The 21,292-nt window shown below is 29.8% G+C and overlaps 1 protein-coding gene and 1 pseudogene across 2 annotated transcripts; one reads left to right on the forward strand and one right to left on the reverse strand.

Annotated features, from left to right (window-relative positions):
- Window positions 1-60: 60 nt before the first annotated feature.
- LOC114379052 lies at window positions 61-979 on the reverse strand (annotated as a pseudogene).
- Window positions 980-3,440: 2,461 nt separating this feature from the next.
- On the forward strand, window positions 3,441-16,867 carry LOC114378069 (probable leucine-rich repeat receptor-like serine/threonine-protein kinase At3g14840). 2 transcript variants are annotated; one of them, XM_028336585.1, is made up of 24 exons: window positions 3,455-3,734; window positions 4,197-4,368; window positions 5,682-5,753; window positions 5,840-5,908; window positions 8,215-8,286; window positions 8,375-8,446; window positions 8,729-8,800; window positions 8,898-8,969; window positions 9,048-9,119; window positions 9,193-9,264; window positions 9,423-9,494; window positions 9,664-9,735; window positions 10,985-11,047; window positions 11,216-11,281; window positions 11,367-11,402; window positions 11,507-11,547; window positions 12,423-12,796; window positions 12,914-13,109; window positions 13,205-13,351; window positions 14,852-14,970; window positions 15,089-15,299; window positions 15,426-15,663; window positions 15,851-16,001; window positions 16,235-16,867. In XM_028336585.1, exons 1-24 carry the CDS (start codon window positions 3,638-3,640, stop codon window positions 16,619-16,621), a joined length of 3,015 nt encoding a protein of 1,004 aa, XP_028192386.1. In that variant the 5' UTR covers window positions 3,455-3,637; the 3' UTR covers window positions 16,622-16,867. The 2 variants fall into 2 exon arrangements, with proteins under 2 accessions (XP_028192387.1, XP_028192386.1); XM_028336586.1 differs by lacking the exon at window positions 15,851-16,001 and having other exon boundaries at window positions 3,441-3,734; window positions 16,235-16,371.
- The last annotated feature ends 4,425 nt before the right edge of the window (window positions 16,868-21,292 follow it).

Raw genomic sequence — 21,292 nt, forward strand, 5'->3', positions numbered from 1 at the left:
CTTAATACACATGACCAATCTTTTGAATAAAACAAATTAAGAAAATCATTCCTAAGATGACTATGATCCTTCCATCAAAAAAAGATGACTATGATCCTCGCTACAATGCCTTTGCACTACATTCATGGTTCCATCTATACAAACTAAAATATGTGGGTAATCCGAAGGTATAATGGGCCTTGAATTCCTATTTGCCACCGCAACAGCAACTTGGCATGGGCCCATGTCCTCAAATGGCACTGTCCCACTCACAAGCTCCCACAAAATAAGCCCAAAACTGTACACATCAACCTCTCTCCCATAGCGTTTTCCTTTGATCATCTCTGGTGCCATCCAACGGTAAGTACCCCTCAATGAGTCACACTTTGAAGCCTCACAAGAAATGCCAAAATCAGCAATTTTGGGGTGCAACTCCCCATCAACAAGAACATTCTCCGGTTTAAGGTCTCTATGAATGATACCTTGTGCGTGTACATACTCCATTCCATGTGCAATATCCAAAGCAAAAGATATCACCTTCTTCGAAGAAATTGGCTTGTGCTCTAACTTGTTCAAATACACCCTTAAAGAACCCTTTTGTTGATACTCCGTGAGAATAAAATAAAAATGTGTGTCTTTGCATGCGGCTACGTACTTCACAACATTTTGATGGTGGAGACGAGGTAGATGTGTGACTTCTCTAAAAAATTGTGTCTCCAAAAGGGATGTGAGAGTTCCCCTTTCGTCATTGTCTTGTAGCTTCACCCATTTAATGGCAACATGTTCCTTCTTTGTATATACCATGATAGATTTGACTATGAGCACCCTGAGAAAATTTGTGCCCGATGAAGAGATTAGAGAAGTCAACATTCCATTGATCTTGTGCGTTCCTCACAGTTGCATCTTTTCGACCACCATGGTGAAAACATTTTGTTAATGGCCATGATGATTCCTTGCGGTTCCTGCACTTATCATGCAACTTGATCGATAACTTCCCCATAATTAATAACTCTCTTATGAGAACAATGATCTCTTAATATAATTAGGATTTTGTTAAATCTAGAAACCCTTGATGCAAACCTGAAGATAAAACTTCCTTTCACCTTTATCTCTTCTCATCTATCCTAAAATCAGTTAGTAGGATCTAATCAACTAGTTACTTTATCTTATATCATCGCCATGGTACTTACAAATGTCCCATTTTTATAGGTAGAATAAGAATATACTGATGGGATAAGATTTATCCTCTTCTTAATTTAAAAATTCGTAACCAAATTTTACTTCTTAACATATATTATCCTTATTCAATTTTAAAATTTAAATTTGCATTTTTAAACTCTCTTATCTAATGATAAAAAAAACTCTTATCTTTAACAAAATGTAATTAACAAAGGAGCATTTGGATAAGCTTTGAAAAATATTTTTAAAATCCTTTTAGAAATTATTAGTTTGATTTATGAAAAAATAAGTATTTTTTTAAATTTTTATTATCTTAGAAAGAATGTTTACATATTATGAAATTCTTCAAACATAAATTTTTATTCATGTTGACGAGGTTTGATTCTTTGAATGTGCCTACAGAGAAAATTTCATTGAAATAGAAAGATAAAATTTATTTTGATGATCTTTATATCTTGAAGATTTATATGATAACTTTTGATTATGAAAATATCATGTTTTCAAAAAAAAAAATAATCACAGTTTTCTTTAACTAAAATAAAAATTTAATTGCAAATTTAGTTTCTTATTTATCTGAGTTTATTAATTTGATTTTTCTATAATTCAATTCATAGATTAATTGTTTAAGTTGAGACATTTACTATTTGTATTGAATGTTGATTAGGTGCTCACAAAATTCTTAATTTTATTTAAATTTGAGTCATAGATGGTCAGAACATAGCACCATTATAATAATTTATTATTTAAATTTTATTACTAAGATTGCTAAACAGTCTAAGCTTTATCCACAACAAAATATTAGAAAAATTTAAATATATTTTCATTTTTAATATATAACTGAATTTTGATTCTTTATAAATTTTTCCTTTCTATCTCCTTTTTAATATATGAAAAGTTTTATTTTAAATTTTATTTGTTTTAAAATCAAATTTAATATTTTCGAATCAATTAAAGTAGAAAATAAATAAATTATACATTTGAAATGTTTTTTACTTCTCCCTCTTGTTCCATGATCACCTCTTCCTCCCTGTGGGCGCCTTCAACCACTCCCACGTTCTCTACGTCTCTGCCAGTGCCGATGTGGGCCCCCACTCCGCCCCCACCGTGGGATTTGGAGAATTATTGTGAGGAGACCATAGTTGAGGTTGAGCTTGATCCTAAACCTCTTATAGGTTCTAGGTTCTAGCTAGGTTCTAGGTTAGGTGGAAGTGAAAGGGGAGATTACTCATATAGTGGCGACAAATTTCATTTTCATGACAGGCCCTCTTATTGATCTCCTCTTGCTCATGCAACATAGGCTTCCATGACTCAAAGAGTTGAGAAGCAGCCGCAATCATCCTAATAACCCTCCCTTAGCAGCACCCGGATTGCTGCATTGCTTAACCTAATCCAAAGTTCACGATTTTCTCCAAAGCGCCCTTGCTCTCCTCCATCTATTTCTTCCTTTCATCATCAGAAACACCGTCATCTTCTTCGTCCTACATCGTTTCTGCCCCACAACAGTTCTCGGAAGCCCACGGTAGTGGCGGAGTTGTTGAAGGCAGCGGTGCAGAAGAGGGGTTGGTCGCCAAAGAAGAGGGAGAAGGAGAAGACTTTCTCAATTTTTTATTTATTTATTTTTTCTTTAATTATTTTTTACAATAACCATTAAAAAATTTAAATTTGATTTAAAATAAATATTAATAATCTTTAAATCCTCACAAATTATATTATCAACTATTTAATCGCTCAACTAAAGAAATACAGATTTTTTTTAACATATATTAAATATAAAATTTAGATATATATAAGAGAATATTTAAACCTATTTAAAAAAAAAGACTATAATCAATCTTTTATGCTTATAGACGTTGTAGCTAGTTTCGCGAGAAACATCTTAATTAGTAGTGAATATTCTATCATCACGACCTCCAGCTTCTCTTTTTTCCTTCCCCTTGATTTGATTTGTTTCCTTTCTTACTTCATTGACTTCGTTTACCAACTTTAAATTATTACTACTTAAAAATTGAAATCAACCTAACAAAGTCGACTTTTGTAATTAGAGACAAGATAATTAGTATCAAATTAAGCAACTTGCCGATAAACTTAAACTAAATTGCTATGAATATTCTGACTTAACACATATTTCAAGGTTTACACGTGAAACCTCCTTTATACTTCATTAACATTCTTATTTTTAACTCAAGTTGCGACGTAGCATGAGTTTCAAGAAACCTTAGTCTTCTCTATTCAACATTTAATTAATATCTAAACACAAGCTGGCTATCTAGTCTTTCATATATTTTATATCTAATTGACTTGTCTGCACATTCACTCATAATCTCTCTCACACAAACAAGCTGGCCTCATTTATCTCTTTCTGTGGGCATTTCTCTTTAACCTGTCAACATTATTATATATAATCATTATCTCTAGCTGCTTAATTTCTTAATTAATCTTCTGTAAGCTTTCAAATCTAAAGCTTCTTCCAGCAATCATCATGAACATGACTTCCTCTCCACATCTCCATCTTTGGTTTCTTGCCTTTTGTTTGATCTCTTCTTTGGCTAGGGGAGCTACTCTGCCAGAAGATGAAGGTACATAATATTATCATACTTTATATATGCACACACATTATAGAAAGGTCATGTTCATGTTTGCATGAAATTTTCAAAATTAAAATTAGTTTATACAAGTTAAAATCAACTTTTGGAAAAACATTTTGTTTTATATATACAAATAGTCATACTGATATTCAAATCTATAATTCCATGCATATATATTATCACAAACACTAGGTTGATCCTAATGGTTTAGCTTTTGAAAAAGCTGAATAATAGAATTTCTATAAATTAATTTATGCATAAATTAATTTTAAATTATGAAATGAGCTTAGTTGACTTCACTTTTTCATTTTATTTGATTACAACTGTTTATTGAAAAAATTATCTAAATTGGGCCTATCTCAATTCTCACACGGGTGAGAAAAATCAATTTGAAAATGCAGAAAAGAACATTATAGGGGTGGCATTAATTTGGTGTTTGGTTTTGATATGCAGTGCAAGTTATGAAAGATATAGGTAGGACACTTGGGAAGAAGAATTGGGATTTCAGTGTGGATCCATGCAGTGGGCAAAGTAATTGGACTTCATTTGTTCAAGTGAAGGGATTTGAAAATGCTGTCACCTGCATTTGCCTTGCAAATGCCAGTATCTGCCATGTTGTTAGCATGTAAGTCTCTGATCTGTGTGTGTGTGTGTTTTTGAGTTTGTTAAAGCCCTGCTTTGGAGTCTCACCTACAGCCTGAGTTTTGCAATTGGTTTGTTTTTGTTTCCTTATCTTGGTTTTGGTTTTGGTTTTAGTGGTGCTAAAGATAAACCAAAAACAGGCCGAATTTTCTGATTAAATCAGATATGTATATATAATGAATAATATTGGAGCAAGGCGTTAGATTTACCAATACTAAGATGAATTATGTAAAACAGTCTATATTTAAATTATCAGTAAATAAAAAGAAAAAAAAACTTTAATATGTTTTTTTGTCTATGTTATAATTTTTTTTGTGTTTGTTAGTTTATTTTTCTAATTCTAATTTATGTAAGTTTATATTTTTTCAATTTTAGTCATATTTTATTTATGTTTTTCTAGTTTTGATTCTTATAAACACAAACTTAACTTATGAGAACTATAAATAAAAAATTATAATCTTATATTGATTAAAATTTAAAAAATATAAATTTATAAAAACTAAAAATGAGAAAAACATTTTATAGGGACCAAATTGAAAAAATGTTAAGTTAGAGGAACTAAAATTAAAAAAATGAATTTATAGGAATAAAAAACAAAAAAACGCTAACTTACAAGAAAAAAAACATATTTAAGAAAAAAAATTCAAATAGACTTGATTGTTTCTTAAAAAAGTAAGATTTATTCAATCATAATTGTAAGTTGGGAGTTGTTATTGACCTCTATAAAAATTACTATTAATCCCTACAACTTTTAAAACCCATGGAAAAGACTTTTTTATCCCTTGCTTCAAACCCATCACTCTCTCTTAGTTCAAATTATTTTTTAAGTTGAAACTAATAACGGAAATGGGATTCCACGTAAAAAATCTGAGACCAAAACATAATTATGTTTCAGATTTTGTACTGTTTTTGTTGTACCTAGTGTGGGGGTGCAAACAAACGTAAAAGCTTAAACACATTTTCACATACAAAATCTAAAATGGTTTATATTCTATAACGGAAATGTGATTTGATGCGAAGAACATTTTTGGAAGAAAAGAAAAGTTACAGCCACTTTGTAAGAGTGAATATCAATGGTATTGGGCCAATATCAACTTCCGGATTCGTTTCATCACGGCCCATTAACTTCTGACTGTATGTGGTTGTAAGCCCAATGCACATGTGCAATAATCATTTGAGGAGACATTCCTAAAAAAGGGAAAAAAAGTAAATTTCTTTATGTTACACAAACTTATAATATATATTTCTATGTTTATAGTCATGGTTTTCTCATTTGGATCAATAATTATCATGCAGTGTTCTTAAGTCACAAAATCTTTCGGGCACACTCCCAACTGAGCTGGTGAGATTGCCTTACCTCCAAGAAATGTATGTCATTCTGAACCCACACTAAATTTGCATGTTCTTACCATCATTATTTACTTTTTTGATTCTTTCATTTCAATATGGCACAGTGACCTCTCCCGCAACTACCTTAATGGTACCATCCCTTCGCAATGGGGCTCCATGAATCTTGTCAACATGTACTCTCTCTTTCTCTCATTCTTTCTTTGATTTCCTATGATTATTTTACTGTTACATATGATCATTAGTGTATTATTCTGGCAAATGGTGCAATGGGTCTAATATGATTCTACATGGGCTAAATATTTTTTAGTAATTGTATAGGATTCAAAAAAACTCTCCTTTTAGTTCTTCTGTGGAATTGTGTTATGTGTAGTAAATATATCATAAATGAAGGAATAAAACGATTCTATTTTTTTAAGCATATAAACACATTAACAAAATGTAAAAAAAAAAAGCATTAACAAAATGTAAAAAAAAAAGGAGAGGATTTTTTATTTTCTATAAGTGAACATTATTCTATTTTACTAGATTTGGACTGGTGGGATGGGCTTGTAAATAAGATATTAAGTATTAAAATAGTAAAAAGTTCACTATCAATTGTCTGAAACATATGATTATAAATAGTCAATCGGAACTATCCCGATACTCATTTTTTTTTATCAAAAAAAACCTTCATCTAAAAACTTTAAGAGTAGCTCATCAAACCCAGCACCATTGATGTTGGACTTAAATACAACACTATCGGATTAATCAAAGATTCAAAACATCTCAACAGACCAATATATAGAAAATAAATTAGTAGCATCACAGTGTTAGCTTGCATTATTATTAGGAATTATTGAAGGGTTTAATTAATGAGATTATTTATGGGAAATCTATCCATTTTTTTATTTCTTTAATATTTCTATTTATTAAAAACCTTTATCTAAAAAATTAAGGAACATGTTCAATACTCAGGTATTTATTTATCAGGTTGCAAGCAAGTCTTGACTGACTAAAAAGAAAATTATTTAATTCTCAATTTCCACTAGTATTTTCCAATCAAATCAATACTGCAACTCTCCTTATGAGTCCTTGTAACGAACACATTCTACCTGTCTGTATCAGAAACAAAAAAAGATAAAATTAATGAAAATGAAAAAAATAATTAAATGTCATTAAGAAATTAAACACTTTTATGATTTAAAGAGAAAAGAAAATGCAATTTCCTGAATAGGCACCGTGGAAGTTCAAGATGTAATAGAAATTCAAAATAAAAAAAAAAAATGGTCTTGAACCGGTCCTGATAATTTTTCAGTAAAAATAACCAAATTTGCAATGAGATTCCATAAGGCAAGCAAAGACCCGTTGACAACCGCCAATCAATCACCACTATGAGTGTCCAGTATAAAATATTATGAAGTTACTAAAATAAAATATATCATAAGATTACTTCGTAAATAAAATAAACCATAGCTATAGTGAACCGTTGACCAAAATTATTAGAAATAAAAACAATCAGCAAGAAAAAAAAAAAGAAAAATCCCTTCATTTTTTTTCTTACCCTATCAATTAGTAGATAAAATCCTTAGTGTGTTTGAACCAATCCTTGGTTCCCTTGCTGCATTAATCCTTTTCTAAACTAAGACCAATCCCTTCATTTTAATTATTCAATGAGACCTCTGTTGTATTAGAATAATTAAAGGCAATTTTACTTAATAGAGGTTCATCTATTGATCAAAGGAGAGAGTACACACAGACATATTAATTAGATAAAATCACATAAGCAGTATAAAAAAAATACCTTTTGAGGAGTAAAGAACATTACTGATTCAAATCAAATGAGAAATTTTAATCACATATAACGACAATGTGAGGATAGAAAAGACAGATTGCACACATTTTTTTTCCACGAAATCAGTAAGTCAATGATACCTTTTAAGTCGAAATGGAAGAAACCTGGGAAACATGAGTACGGAGAGGACCCTAAATCAGATTTTAATCACAATTTAATTGGCAGCAAAGACGAAATGACGATTGGTTTTCCATCAAATTGAAGAAAAAGGGTCGTCACCTTACCGTATATCAGATTAATCATGGGTTGCATAGACTGATTAAGAAATATCAAAAGAAGGAAAATGAAGAAATATCAAAAGAAGGAAAATGGAGAAATATCAGATTAATCATGGGTTGCATAGACTGATTTTGAAGCGGAAGATCTATGTAGTTAAAGAGGCATTAAACTTGTGTACCAAAAGTCAAACATAATAAGCGCTGGTAGAATGAAAAGGTTAGCACTTAATATGAAGAGTTACAATTTCAATATGGCAGGTTAGAACTAATATCTCGTTCAGGAAGTAAGAAATGTTTAAGAAAAGTGGATTTATATATATTAAGATAGGAATTAGAAACATATTTAATTTTTTATGTTTATATTTTAAATGTTCTTCTACTGATTTCATGAAACGTTAAACTAGTTATGCGTGTTTCTTAATTGTGGCAGTTCCATTCTTGGAAATCGGCTAACAGGTTCAATCCCAAAAGAATTAGGAAACATCACCACACTGAAAAGTTTGTAAGTTTCTGGTCATCCACAGAGAAATTTTCCCATTTCGATTTTATGAAAACTTCTGCTAACTCAATCTTCAACTTGAAATGCATAGGGTGCTAGAGTTCAATCAATTATCTGGAGTACTTCCTCCTGAGCTGGGGAATCTCCCCCGACTTGAAAGACTGTAAGCCTTTAATTATGTGTTTTATTTGGTGGTTTAATTTTTTCTAGTGAAAATCAAATATTTTATGTTCATAAATAAAATTAATTTTGTTTGCATTCTATGCCTTTGGTTTGTTCTCTTCAATTCAAAGTGCTTATATACTCATTAATGGGAAAATAGTTTCCAAATTTACACGTTTACTATTGAGTTGCTTTTATTTGATAAACACTTTAAAAGTGCATTGTACTCATTAGATAATCCTAATCCCTACGCCTTATATTCTAATTTCAATGTTACTTACAGGCTTCTTACATCCAACTATTTTACCGGAAATTTACCTGCAACATTTTCCAGGCTCACTAGACTAAAGCAACTGTAAGATTCATTCCTTTATTATACTCAATTCATTTCACTATAATATGTGTCATAGCAAAACTAACATTTCCTTGTTGCATACACTCTTATAATGCAGTCGACTTGGCGACAATCAATTCTCTGGAACTTTACCCAATTTCATGCAAAGTTGGACAAGTTTAGAGAGACTGTATGTATCTTTCTTCTTATGAAATTTAAATCTATTTATTTATTGGTTTTTTTATTGAATGGTTTTTAATTGTGATAGGGTGATGCAAGGGAGTGGTTTTAGTGGACCAATTCCTTCTGGAATTTCATTCCTAAACAACCTCACTGACTTGTAAGTATGCATGGTGTTTTGATTGCAATCAAGGTTTCAAAATTTAATTTTCTCGTGTATCCTCACCATGCAGGAGAATTAGTGACTTGAAAGGACCGGATTCTCTATTTCCCCAGCTTAAAAACTTGACAAGTTTGCAAACACTGTGAGTTAAATTAATGCTTGGATTATTACTAGAATTTCTCAATTTCATTGTGTTAGTGCCTCAACAATGAAATGCTCTGAGAAATAGAAATAAGGAAATAGAAGATGTTAATTCCTTTTTGCTGCTACATATTTACATGTTGTTAAATTGTTTCACAGAGTATTGAGGAGTTGCAATCTTGTAGGAATGGCTCCTGAATATCTTGGAAATGTGACTACTTTACGATCATTGTAAGTGATGCTTATTTTCTTTTCAATTATACTCATCTTTTGGGTGAAGAGTATCAACATGTTTTTTTCATTACAAAATTTTAGGGACTAAACATTTCCATGTTGTTGTTTCGATGCCATTATTTTTCTCTCTAATATAATACTTGTTCTGGAATTGTTCCTTTTTCAGAGATCTCAGTTTTAACAAATTAACTGGATCAATTCCGAGAACCTTGGGTGGCCTGAACGATATAAATTTACTGTAAGCAATATTCTTTATTTCCAATTTGATATGCATATAATGTTAGATAATTGGGTGGTATTATTCAAGTTTATCTATTGCCTTTAGTTTAGTGAGGATTTACATTTCAGGTGCTACCCTAAGACCTTATAGAAAGCCATCAATAATTCCAATGAATCAAATGATGAGTAGAAGATTCTAACACGAAAAATGGAAACAGACGAATGAATCAACAAAACCTTTTTTTAAATCTTTGTTACTCGTGTAAAGCAAGTTTTAACTTTAGGTTTCAACTGAAATGGCTAACTAAACATCTAAAATCAATTAGTTTGGTAAAGATTCTAGCAGAAAATAGTCTGATTTATATTAACCAAGACAAGGTTGACTCGTTTAATTTGCAACAAAATGGCAAGAATTTTGTAAATTTATAATGCATTATTGTTTTTTTAGATACACACGTAGAGATATAATTGGAAATTTAGAAACGTAAATCTATTTGAATTCTCTACACATCTGTTTTCATTTCAAGGTAATTTGTTTATCAATCAATATATTTTATTTTATAGTTCTGATTAACATATAATTGTATTCTTACGAGTACCTTAGGAGAATCATGACTCATTCTTTTCACTAAGAAAATGAATTAAAAAAGATAATCTATTAAAAAAACTATTTATATGATCAACTTGGTCTCACAATGGAATCAATTCTAACATAGTTTGAAACTCAATTCAACTTTTAACTCGTTGAATTTGATATAAGAACAAAATAAGCTAAACTTGAATTAAAAGGTGAGCTACGTATAGCTCTAATAAATTATTTCATGAATTAACTAGATATATAATATTAAATAATATATTTTACATTATTAAATTGATATAATTATTTTAATTAATTTTATTGTACAAAATAAATGAATAAAAACATATAAATTATTTATAATTTTAAATGGATTCAAGTCAACGAACTGAACTGCTTGCAAGTTTGAATTAAATGGAGTTCGAAAAAAAAATATAAGTTTATATTGAAACTAAATCAAGTTGCAAGTTGAGTTATTTTTTATTAATCCAAGTCGAATTGAACTAAGTTTGACTCAATTAGACTCTTTCTGAATCCTATGATCAATCCATATAAGTCAATAACATCCTTTGGGAACCATCCAAATTATTTAGGAATAGGTTTTAGCTTATTGGTGTTTATCATGTTGATGATTTATGATTAGTTGATGAGTTCTCTAATAAATTGACTTCTTTATATTGTTTTTACCTAGATACTTAACTGGAAACCTATTTACTGGACCACTGCCCAATTGGATAGATAGGCCAGACTACACGTAAGTAATCCTCTTGAAGAGCAACTTATATGATTTATTGAACTAAATTATATCTTTTGAATGGAAAATTGCCATATGAATAATCTTATGATTCTTCTATGCCACAAGTGTTACATATAATTATTGGTTTCATTTTTGGTTTTGAAAAACATGCATAAATTGATACAGGGATCTTTCATATAACAATTTAACGATCGAAAACCCTGAGCAATTGACATGTCAACAAGGAAGCGTGTAAGGATCCTTGCATCTGCATGTTTTTCTTTTTTGGGAATTTTGAGATATTATCTGAGCCTTGACAATTTACTATGTGCCTTAGGAACTTGTTTGCATCATCTTTGAAGGGAAAGAACTTGTAAGTTTTATAGTACTCATGCTAAATTAATTTTATCTGCGTATATAACCTTTACTAGTTAAATGTGATTATGTTGACTTACGCCTACTTCATTATTTTCCCAGGGGAATGATTCCATGTTTAGGAAACAGTAACTGTCCTAAAAGTAAGTTAATAAGTTATAAACTTCTAACATTGATATCTAGCTAATGCTTTATCATTTGAACATGTTCAATTTTATGATTATATGTTGATATGATATTTTCCATAAATAATCATTTCTAACCATGCTTGCAATTATTTGAACAATTTCACCAGTGATGACCGTAAACGCTGCATTTTTTCATATTCCCCCTTCTTTGAAAATATTTTTTAATGATTTCCTATAAATTATATTTACAAGGAGATTCAAACCCACTTACAACTCTTAGGGACTTTGTCTTAATTTATAATATTGGATTTGATGTGTACTTTTTGTTCTGATATTTGTTATATCAGCTGAAAGGGTTTTCCATCGTTTGTTATCCTGGAAAATTTATATAGTTAAAAATGTACAAGTATTGGTTGTAGAACTAAGCAGATGCTCCCAAAACTGTTTCATATCACTTGGTGTACATGGGTTTCATGCTTGAGATATTTCTTTGTTTCTTTTTATTATTCTTTTGCAAGAGTACAAATTTTATAATATAATTTACTATTTTATTTCAATAGTGAATCACATATCACTAACCATCTTCCTATTTTATTTTTCATGAAATTGGTTCTAATTGTCTAGAACTGATCTTACATCAACTTTTGTATGTTATATCATATTGAAAATTAGTAATAAGAAACTACCAGTTTCCCATTCCGAAGATTTATATCATCCAATGAGACTCCCTAGTTTTCCCCTTAATTGTTAAGAGGAAAAAGAAATTGAGAGTTAGATACTTAAGTGTGGAAAAGTAATATGTGTTTGAATGTTTTTGTTTTTCATAATGTAACGTTCTTATTGTGTTGGATTCCCAATATCAACTCTTAACCCTTTAATGGTTGTCCCAGCTTGGTACTCTCTTCATATAAACTGTGGTGGAAAGTTAATTTCTAATGGAAACATGAAATATGATGATGATTCACAAGAAGCTGGACCAGCAAGATTTCGCCGAACCGGATCAAATTGGGTATTTAGCAACACTGGTCATTTCTTTGATAGCAGTCGTTTAGACTACTATACCTGGTCTAATACAACTAAGCTTGCTATGGACAATGGTGAACTATATATGGATGCACGTGTTTCTGCCCTTTCTCTCACGTATTATGCATTTTGCATGGGAAATGGAAGCTACACAGTAAGTCTTCATTTTGCAGAAATTATGTTCACTGATGATCAAACGTATAGCAGCCTCGGAAGACGTGTATTTGACATCTATATTCAGGTGCATGGTTTCATCATTTTACCTTTGTCAACCATATGTTTAATATTGAACAACTACATACCTTTTGATCATTATAAACCATCATGAACCATTCGTGTATGTATTGAAGTATTGCAGAGAAAGTTGGTGGTGAAGGATTTTAATATTGCAAAAGAAGCCGGAGGAGTTGGTAAGGCAATCATAAAAAAGTTCAATGTTACTGTTAATATCAGTACCTTAGAGATTCGCTTGCAATGGGCCGGTAAAGGAACAACCGGTATCCCATTTGGATCAGTTCATGGTCCTCTTATATCAGCTATATCTGTTGACCCTGGTAAGTTATACTTCTTTGTAGTTATTTTTCTTCGACTATCACCCTTATCTGATTTAATATTGTATATGCAAATTCAATTTGTCATAATGAAACAGACTTTACACCTCGAGAAGAAAATAGAGATGGCACGCCTGTGCAGTTTATTGTTGCAATTGTAGTTACTGGAGCACTTGTTATCATCATAATATTTGGTATAGCTTGGTGGAAAGGATGTCTAGGACGGAAAGGTTCATTAGAAAGAGGTAAGAACTAAAAGGCTCTATAACTACCATCATCACTAATTTCTTTCGCTCAAACTTTCAAGAAGTTTCTTGCACTAATTAGGATTTTGCTAGCATGTAACATAAATTTATAGGTGAAGGGAGGGCATAGTACTTTTTGTTTTATTTTTAACAATAATTTTGTCAATTATTGTTTATTAGTGCTTAACTGTTTTTCTTGTTTTAATTGTACTCAAGAATAATAGTTACCAATTTTCAAATTTGGGCTGATTTAAACTATGGATTAACTAGATATGTTAATGCTTATACTTGATAATTGATATACAACGTTAATATATAGTAACATTTAACACATTTACCATTTTATATGATGATCTTTAACAAAATGATAGATGATCATTCACCAATTCGTATAATTAATTTTAAGGAAATTGTAACACTCATGAATAACATGCTAATAAATATATTATTTCGTAAAATCTGATTTTTATACACATTTTTATAAGAATTTGGTAGAAAGCATATATCAAAATTTAAGTTTATAAAATCTAAAATTCTAATTGGTATCATGTAGATATATGTTAGGATTTCTCACATTGACAAAAAAATATTGTCAGAGTACTCCTTTTAAGACTTGGATAATCTTTCTCCCTTGAGCAAAATTTTGAAAGTGTCACAAGTTTGATCCATTTATAATTTAGAGCCTATTCAATCGTAATGTTAGACTACTTGATGTAGATGTGTAATCCTATAAACTTCACACACCAAATGTCCAATCTTAGATGTGAGGGGTATGTGTTAAGATGTTCCATATTGACTATGAATATGATCATAATATTCCTTCTAAGACTTAACAACCATTTCTATTATGTCAGTTTTCAAAAGCAAATTAGGTTTTTGATTTCTAATAAATTACTAAATTAATTTGATATTGATCTGGTTATGACTTTTCTTTAAGGATATAAGCATCACTAGTTTAGTCCCCTAACAAATACATTAAAACCGTCCTTTAATGTCAATCATTGACACAAAACTAAACAGTCATGTCATCTTTCAACATCAAATTGGTGCTCCAAAAAGACTAATTGGATATCAAAGTGTGACACTTAATGACCATTTTGATGTATTTATCATTGACCCTTTTAAACGACCAAAATTGGTGTTTACCTTAAACCCAAAGTATGTGATTCATGAATGACACTAAATAACAATGTTTTAAGCACCATGTTTAATTTTAAAACTCAAATCAGTTCTTAGCCTATTAAAACTAGTAAGTCTAACTAAATTGCCAAATAAATTTTGCCTCTTGCATTGTGTCCATACCCAAGTATGCATTTGTTAGCATAACTTGTAGATGTCTTGCAAACTCGTATAGATAAAGACAACATATGAATTGTGGTATCAACAAGGAAAGTACCTATCATAATTTCTATTGGTCCAAATGTGTTATTGTAGAAAGTTTCAAAAATTAGATTTTTGATTTTTATTTTTTATTTTAATCCTTTTGGCTTAAACCAACAGAATTAAGAGGTGTAGATTTGCAAACTGGCTTATTTAGCTTACGACAAATGAAAGCTGCTACTAACAACTTTGATATTGCCTTCAAGATTGGAGAAGGAGGATTTGGTCCTGTGTACAAGGTATTTCGGACGTCTAACACATTTATTTGACCTTCATTGAAAGATCTATTGTGATTGGTATTTCTATTCAACTTCCAAAAAATAAAGCAATACTTTATTACCAATTCCAAAAATGTAGGGTGTTCTCTCAGATGGTAAAGTAATAGCAGTTAAACAACTTTCTTCAAAATCAAAGCAAGGGAATCGTGAGTTTATAAACGAGGTTGGCATGATTTCTGCTTTGCAACACCCTTGTTTAGTTAAGCTCTATGGTTGTTGTATGGAGGGAGACCAATTGATGTTGATATATGAATACATGGAAAACAACAGTCTTGCTCGTGCTTTATTTGGTAATTTTCTTTTCTTCATATTCAGGTTTAGTATCTCTTCATTAATAATCTACAATCTAGTACACGTAGAATGTTTAAATTACCTCATATATTGCTGTCTAATTTCTATGAAAAATGTAAATGAAGCACAAGAAAAATGTCAATTGAAGTTGGATTGGTCAACAAGGCAGAGAATTTGTGTTGGTATTGCTAAAGGTTTGGCTTACCTCCATGGAGAGTCAAGACTGAAGATAGTTCACAGGGACATCAAGGCCACTAATGTGCTACTTGATAAAAATCTCAATCCAAAGATATCTGATTTTGGTTTGGCCAAGCTGGATGAAGAGGGCTATACACACATAACTACCAGAATAGCGGGCACCTAGTGAGTTCCCATATATTAGTATGTTTTATAAATTTTGTTTAATACTGATCATTCTCTATGCAAGATAGTATGCTTAATGAGGTAAAATATATATATACAAAGAAGTAGATGTTGTATGCTAAGATATCTCACCAATTATTTTAGCCCACTTATTTTTGCTTTAAAAAGTGTATTCTCAATACTGCAGCGGATACATGGCTCCTGAATACGCAATGCATGGTTATTTAACTGACAAAGCAGATGTTTATAGTTTTGGCATTGTTGCTTTGGAAATTATTAGTGGAAAAAGTAACTCCATGAATTGGACAAAGGAAGGGTGCTTCTCCCTTGTTGATTGGGTAACTTTTACTATTATGATCTCATGCTTTGATCACATGCCTATGTGATTGTATTTTACAATATCTAAGAAGATTGTTGTTGTTGCATAAATGCTCCTTTAAAAATCTTATTCAATATTAATTTAGTGAAACATTTGAAGAAAAAAACAACCTTACGTCTATATGTTGTTTAATATATTCAGTTGTGGATTAATGTCGAGACTAATTAGTTAATTTTTGTTTTGTTTTTCCAGGTGCATCTCTTGAAAGAACAAGGTAATATAATAGACCTGGTAGATGAGAGGTTGGGTAAAGATTTCAAAAAAGGTGAAGTAATGGTCATGATCAATGTGGCTCTACTATGCACACAAGTGTCTCCAACGAATAGACCCTCCATGGCTTCAGTGGTATGCATGCTTGAAGGCAAAACTGAAGTTCAAGAAGTAGTGTCGGTCGCAAGCCATCTATTAGATGGAGAGAAGTTGGAGATGATCCAACAGTATTACCATATGAGAGAAAAAAATAAGACCAATGAGACTCAAGAAGAGAGCATTTCAATGGGTGAAACTTCAGCATTTATGTCTGACACAGATCTGTATTCAATCAATATGGACTCTTCTTACCAGGAAAAAAGTGATTAGACAATCTATCATCACTTTATATATATATATATATATATATATATATATATACATATATATATATATAACTTACTTTTAACTTTCCTTCATATTTGTTCCCTGTGATGGATGGCCATGATCTGTGTCTCATTTTCCTATATACTACTACAATGAGAAATGGAAACACTTGTCATGGAAGTAATTTATTTTGTTGCATATGTATTGTGGTATTTTATGTTGTTGAAATGGACAACTCTATTTGCTCAAGGGTTTTGTTACGGATGCCAATTTTCGGAGTTAACTAATCCTGAACAAGTAGCAAAAGTTGTTTTTGGCCATTGTACTAAGTTAATAGCATTAATTGTGTTTCTTAAAAGAGAGAGAAAAGCTAACTGTCAAACCTGAGGCACCAAAAGAAATAGGGAAGGAAAAAGAAAGTGTTTCTTAGACTTGAATTGTAAGTTCTGATTTAGTAATAAAAAAATAACCTGTATACAAATTTGTTTCCCTTTCCTTCTTGAGAACTTGCATTGCATTTAGAATAGTGCAGAGAGTGGGCTCTTGTTAATTGTTAATGGCATCTTTTCCATTTCTTTGTCTTTCAAAATATTTTTTCATCGATTTTGATTCAGACCACAATATATTTGTGTTTCCACATTAATATATTTCATCTCTACCTAATTGCAATATAAATTATGGATGCTTGGGGACACAGAGATAATATTTGTTCTTCCTAAGTTTTTAGCAAAGTCTGTAAAAATAATTGTTAGCAAAGATTTATTTATTAATTCAGAAACTCTCATTTAAATGAAATAATTAAGAATCCTTCCAAAGATCTCAAATCACTTGAATAAAATTCTGGCAAACAAGCAACGTCATTGTTGCATTAAATTGATCTCAAATAAGTAAATATGACAAATTAATAAACTCATACATACAAGTATCATCCCACATCCAACTCGACTTTGACAAATAATCTCTATTTTGATCATGTATGAGTATAGTTAGTATCCAATTTTTTTTAAATGGGAATGAATATGACTATGTACCTATCAGTCCCATATTCATCCCAATTCTCCTATCTGATACATATAATTACAAACTTACTCTTATTTTATGTTATGTATATTAATTATTTTTATTAGGATTTTATACTTATTATTTGTGGTCTATTCTTTTAAAGACTGAAACTAAAACTCTAAAGACAAACTTAAGTTTTAAGGAATTACGCTCTTTCTCTCTCAAACCTCAAATCTTGGTATAGTTTTAGATGATGAGGATATGATTTCATAAGAACTTTTTTGCTAGAATAAGATTTTATATTTGGTTATAGTAAATTGGCCGTCTAAACTTATTGAATAAATAATATATTTAAATTTTCAATTTTCTTAAAAAAGTAAATTTTTGTTTTATTTTTGCAAAAAAACATTTTTTTTTGGAAAAATATTGGAAGGCAACGGGTATAGACAATTAATCTCCAACAAAGATGGGAATGAAAACAAATTTCATATCCGTCCAGAACATGAATGGGGACCAGGATAGTTTTATGGAAACGGTGTATGAACATCACGAAACCACATATTCATCTGCATCTTACCCCGTCTCATTGTGATGTCTAAAAATAAATAAAGAAGATAAATAGTTTTAATTATTTGACTAATAAGTCAATTTACCGAAATTCTTTGACTTCATTAAGGTTGTTACTTGTCCTGACTGACAAAAGTATTGCTAAACTTATCAATATGGTTCTCCTTAATTCTTTACCTCTAAACCTGATATCAAGGACTTGTATGTCCTTATATAAACCAATAGGTCTTCCCCCATTAGTAGGTTTCTGAAAAAATTCATTTATTTTGATGTGAATAACACGGAGGGCTTATATTTCTTGTTTCAATAGGATTTCTTAGGAGCGTGATATTTTTGTCTATTCTTAATTATTAAAAAATAATCAAGTTATTAATAACTAAACGAAATTAAAAAAATAATTCCTCACATGCAAAATTATAGAAGGCTCCTTTGAGATCAAACAATTCCATCAAATTAAATTAAGTATGTGTGATAGCATCCTATAAATCAGGAATATTGAAAACTTCATTGTTATATCCAAGATTATATATTGTGAAAACTAAATTCTTTTCATTAGTTAAAGTTTCCAGTTAGTGATACAGTAGAGACTTGAGAGGTATAGAAACATATTAATTATACATCTAACCTAAATTTTAATAAAACAAAAATACATCAACCAAATATAAGACCAAATAAAGAAAATTCAAATAATAACAGTTTCAATGATGCTTTATGTGTTGTTCTTCAATATAAATTCTAACAAATTTTCAAACAAATAATATTTTTATTTATAAATATAGAATCTTTTAATTTTCAATTCTGGTTATGACAGACTTTTTATTTTCAGTAAAGAAATTAATAAGGCAAGAAATCAACAGGTACAGCTATTATGCGAAACAAAATAGTAAGCTGAGAATGAATTGACGTTGTAGAAATATTTGGTTTGAGTCTATCATCATACTGCATAATGGGGACCAGAAAAAGATTTGAATATGCGGCAAACTAGCTATCGTATGGGATAAGCTCAGAAAGTAGTAATGCAATTGCAACTTGCAAGCACGTAATTGTAATCAATAAATGAAAGTTGATTAAGACCCATGTGATTAATCCGTGTATGGCTAAGCTTCATACATATCCAATTATCCATATTCCATACATGGCAGTTTGAAACTTGATCTCTTCTTTTCTTTATCTTCCAAAACGCTTTAATTTACACTAATTTTGAACATGTTTATTTTAGAAGAAAAAGTGTTGACTTGATATAGTTAGAAATCGTTTGGGTTCAGTTAGGTTTATGTCCGTGTAGTTTAACCGTTAAAAATTCTGACTTGCATTGATTAAGAATTAAGTAGTTTAACCGTTATGTGCGATACTTGACCCAGCTGTCAGGATTATGTCCGTGTCTATTTTTTCTGATTTATCCATGTCCAAACACTTTGAACATTTGTCAAAGCCCAAGCATGTTAGTTCTTTCAAACTTTGGATGGATCCTATTTAATGAATGCTAAGGGGATTCCATGCACAGTCAATAACTAGATTTTTTATATATTATATTATGATATTATATGAAATATCTATTAATTTTATCAATAATTATTTTTTATTAAAAATATATAATTGATCATTTTTAATGAGATTTTTTTTCAATTATATTTTTTCATTCACAATATAAAAATCAAATTCGAGACCTTAATTAAAGAAATCGATTCAAATATATTAACTTAAACCAATAATTTATTGGTTAAATATTAATTTCTTTTAAGTATAAAAATTATATATGTGAATTATCTCTTTCAATATTTTTTTCTTCTTTACATACAAAGAAAATGTAAACATTACACAATTGCAGTAAAAAAAAGATTTAAACATTTAATTCACATTTTTTTATATAAGTTACAAATATTGAGTGTTTTTTTGGATGGATTATACTTATATATAAACCAATTTTTTAAAAATCTTTTGATAAAAAAAATTCATTCATAAAAGAGAGGAGATAAAACTAATAGAGTGATTTTTAAATTCAAGTTAAATAATTCATTCAAGAAATATTTTTGACCAATTTCAGAGGAATCAATAAAAAATACAAATATCATATGATACATCATATCTGACTCAGTTATTGATATATATAAAAAGATTAAATTTTATCGATATAATTTTGATAACTATTACATCATTTTATAATTTTCAATTAAATAATATCTTCTTAAAACTCACCATTGGATTGAAAGTTCCTTTCACATGAATTATATATGTAAAATTTTATATTATATTAATCCAAAATCGTTTGTTATCTTGCTCGTATAAATTAAAATTGATATAATATAAACATTTTAAAATATACTAAAATATGAATTATTTAATTTTTGTTGTTGTTCAATTTTGACACAAATGATATTAGTAATATGAATATAATTCAACAGGTGGATCAATAAAAACCATTTTCTATATCAAACTATAAAAATAATGAAATAATTATCAAAATTACATTAGTATAATTTGATTTTTCTTTTATATATATGTATTGATTACATTTTTTAAATTATTGATTATGAAAATTTTATATTATATGATATTTAATTTATTTAATGTATTGTAATTATGATAATTTTTTCTATTAATTACCATGATTTTCTATTACATGTATAATTAACTTGCAAATTATACATTCCATTTTTCATGAGGTATAACTTTTTGTGCCATTTTATGGATTCTCTTTAAAATTATTAAATAACATTATTAATTTAATCAATTCATTTTAATGACATTTTATTAATTGATCATAATATTATTAAGTGAGACGTTTTCTTTTATATCTTGTGGAAAATAAAGACAGGAAAAGAAAAGATGAACTACTGATTTATGGTTATAAGATCCATACTATCAGCAAGCACAACATGGTACAAAGAGGAAGGACAAGAGTCCCAAAGCTTGAAGTTATCTTCAGATGGAGCGAATCATATTTAGCTAACCAATCGGCACATTGATTCTCTTCACGAAAGGTGTGCTGGAAGTGAAGATGTCAATCAAGAGTCTTCATGTCACAAATTCTGCTAAGAACAGATTCATAAGGATGAAACTAAATATTGCCTTGAAGAATGAGGTCCAAGGCAAAGCTGAGCATCA

Source organism: Glycine soja, chromosome 12, assembly GCF_004193775.1.
Source record: "Glycine soja cultivar W05 chromosome 12, ASM419377v2, whole genome shotgun sequence".
In the NCBI taxonomy this organism is placed as follows: domain Eukaryota; kingdom Viridiplantae; phylum Streptophyta; class Magnoliopsida; order Fabales; family Fabaceae; genus Glycine; species Glycine soja.

Bases quoted from the DNA above. Each gene is read 5' to 3' on its own strand.
- LOC114378069 (XM_028336585.1), top strand. From the start codon at position 3,638: ATGAACATGACTTCCTCTCCACATCTCCATCTTTGGTTTCTTGCCTTT. The intron at 5,754-5,839 runs GTATGTCATTCT...AATATGGCACAG, and splicing joins TTGCCTTACCTCCAAGAAAT to TGACCTCTCCCGCAACTACC. The intron at 13,110-13,204 runs GTAAGTTATACT...ATAATGAAACAG, and splicing joins AGCTATATCTGTTGACCCTG to ACTTTACACCTCGAGAAGAA.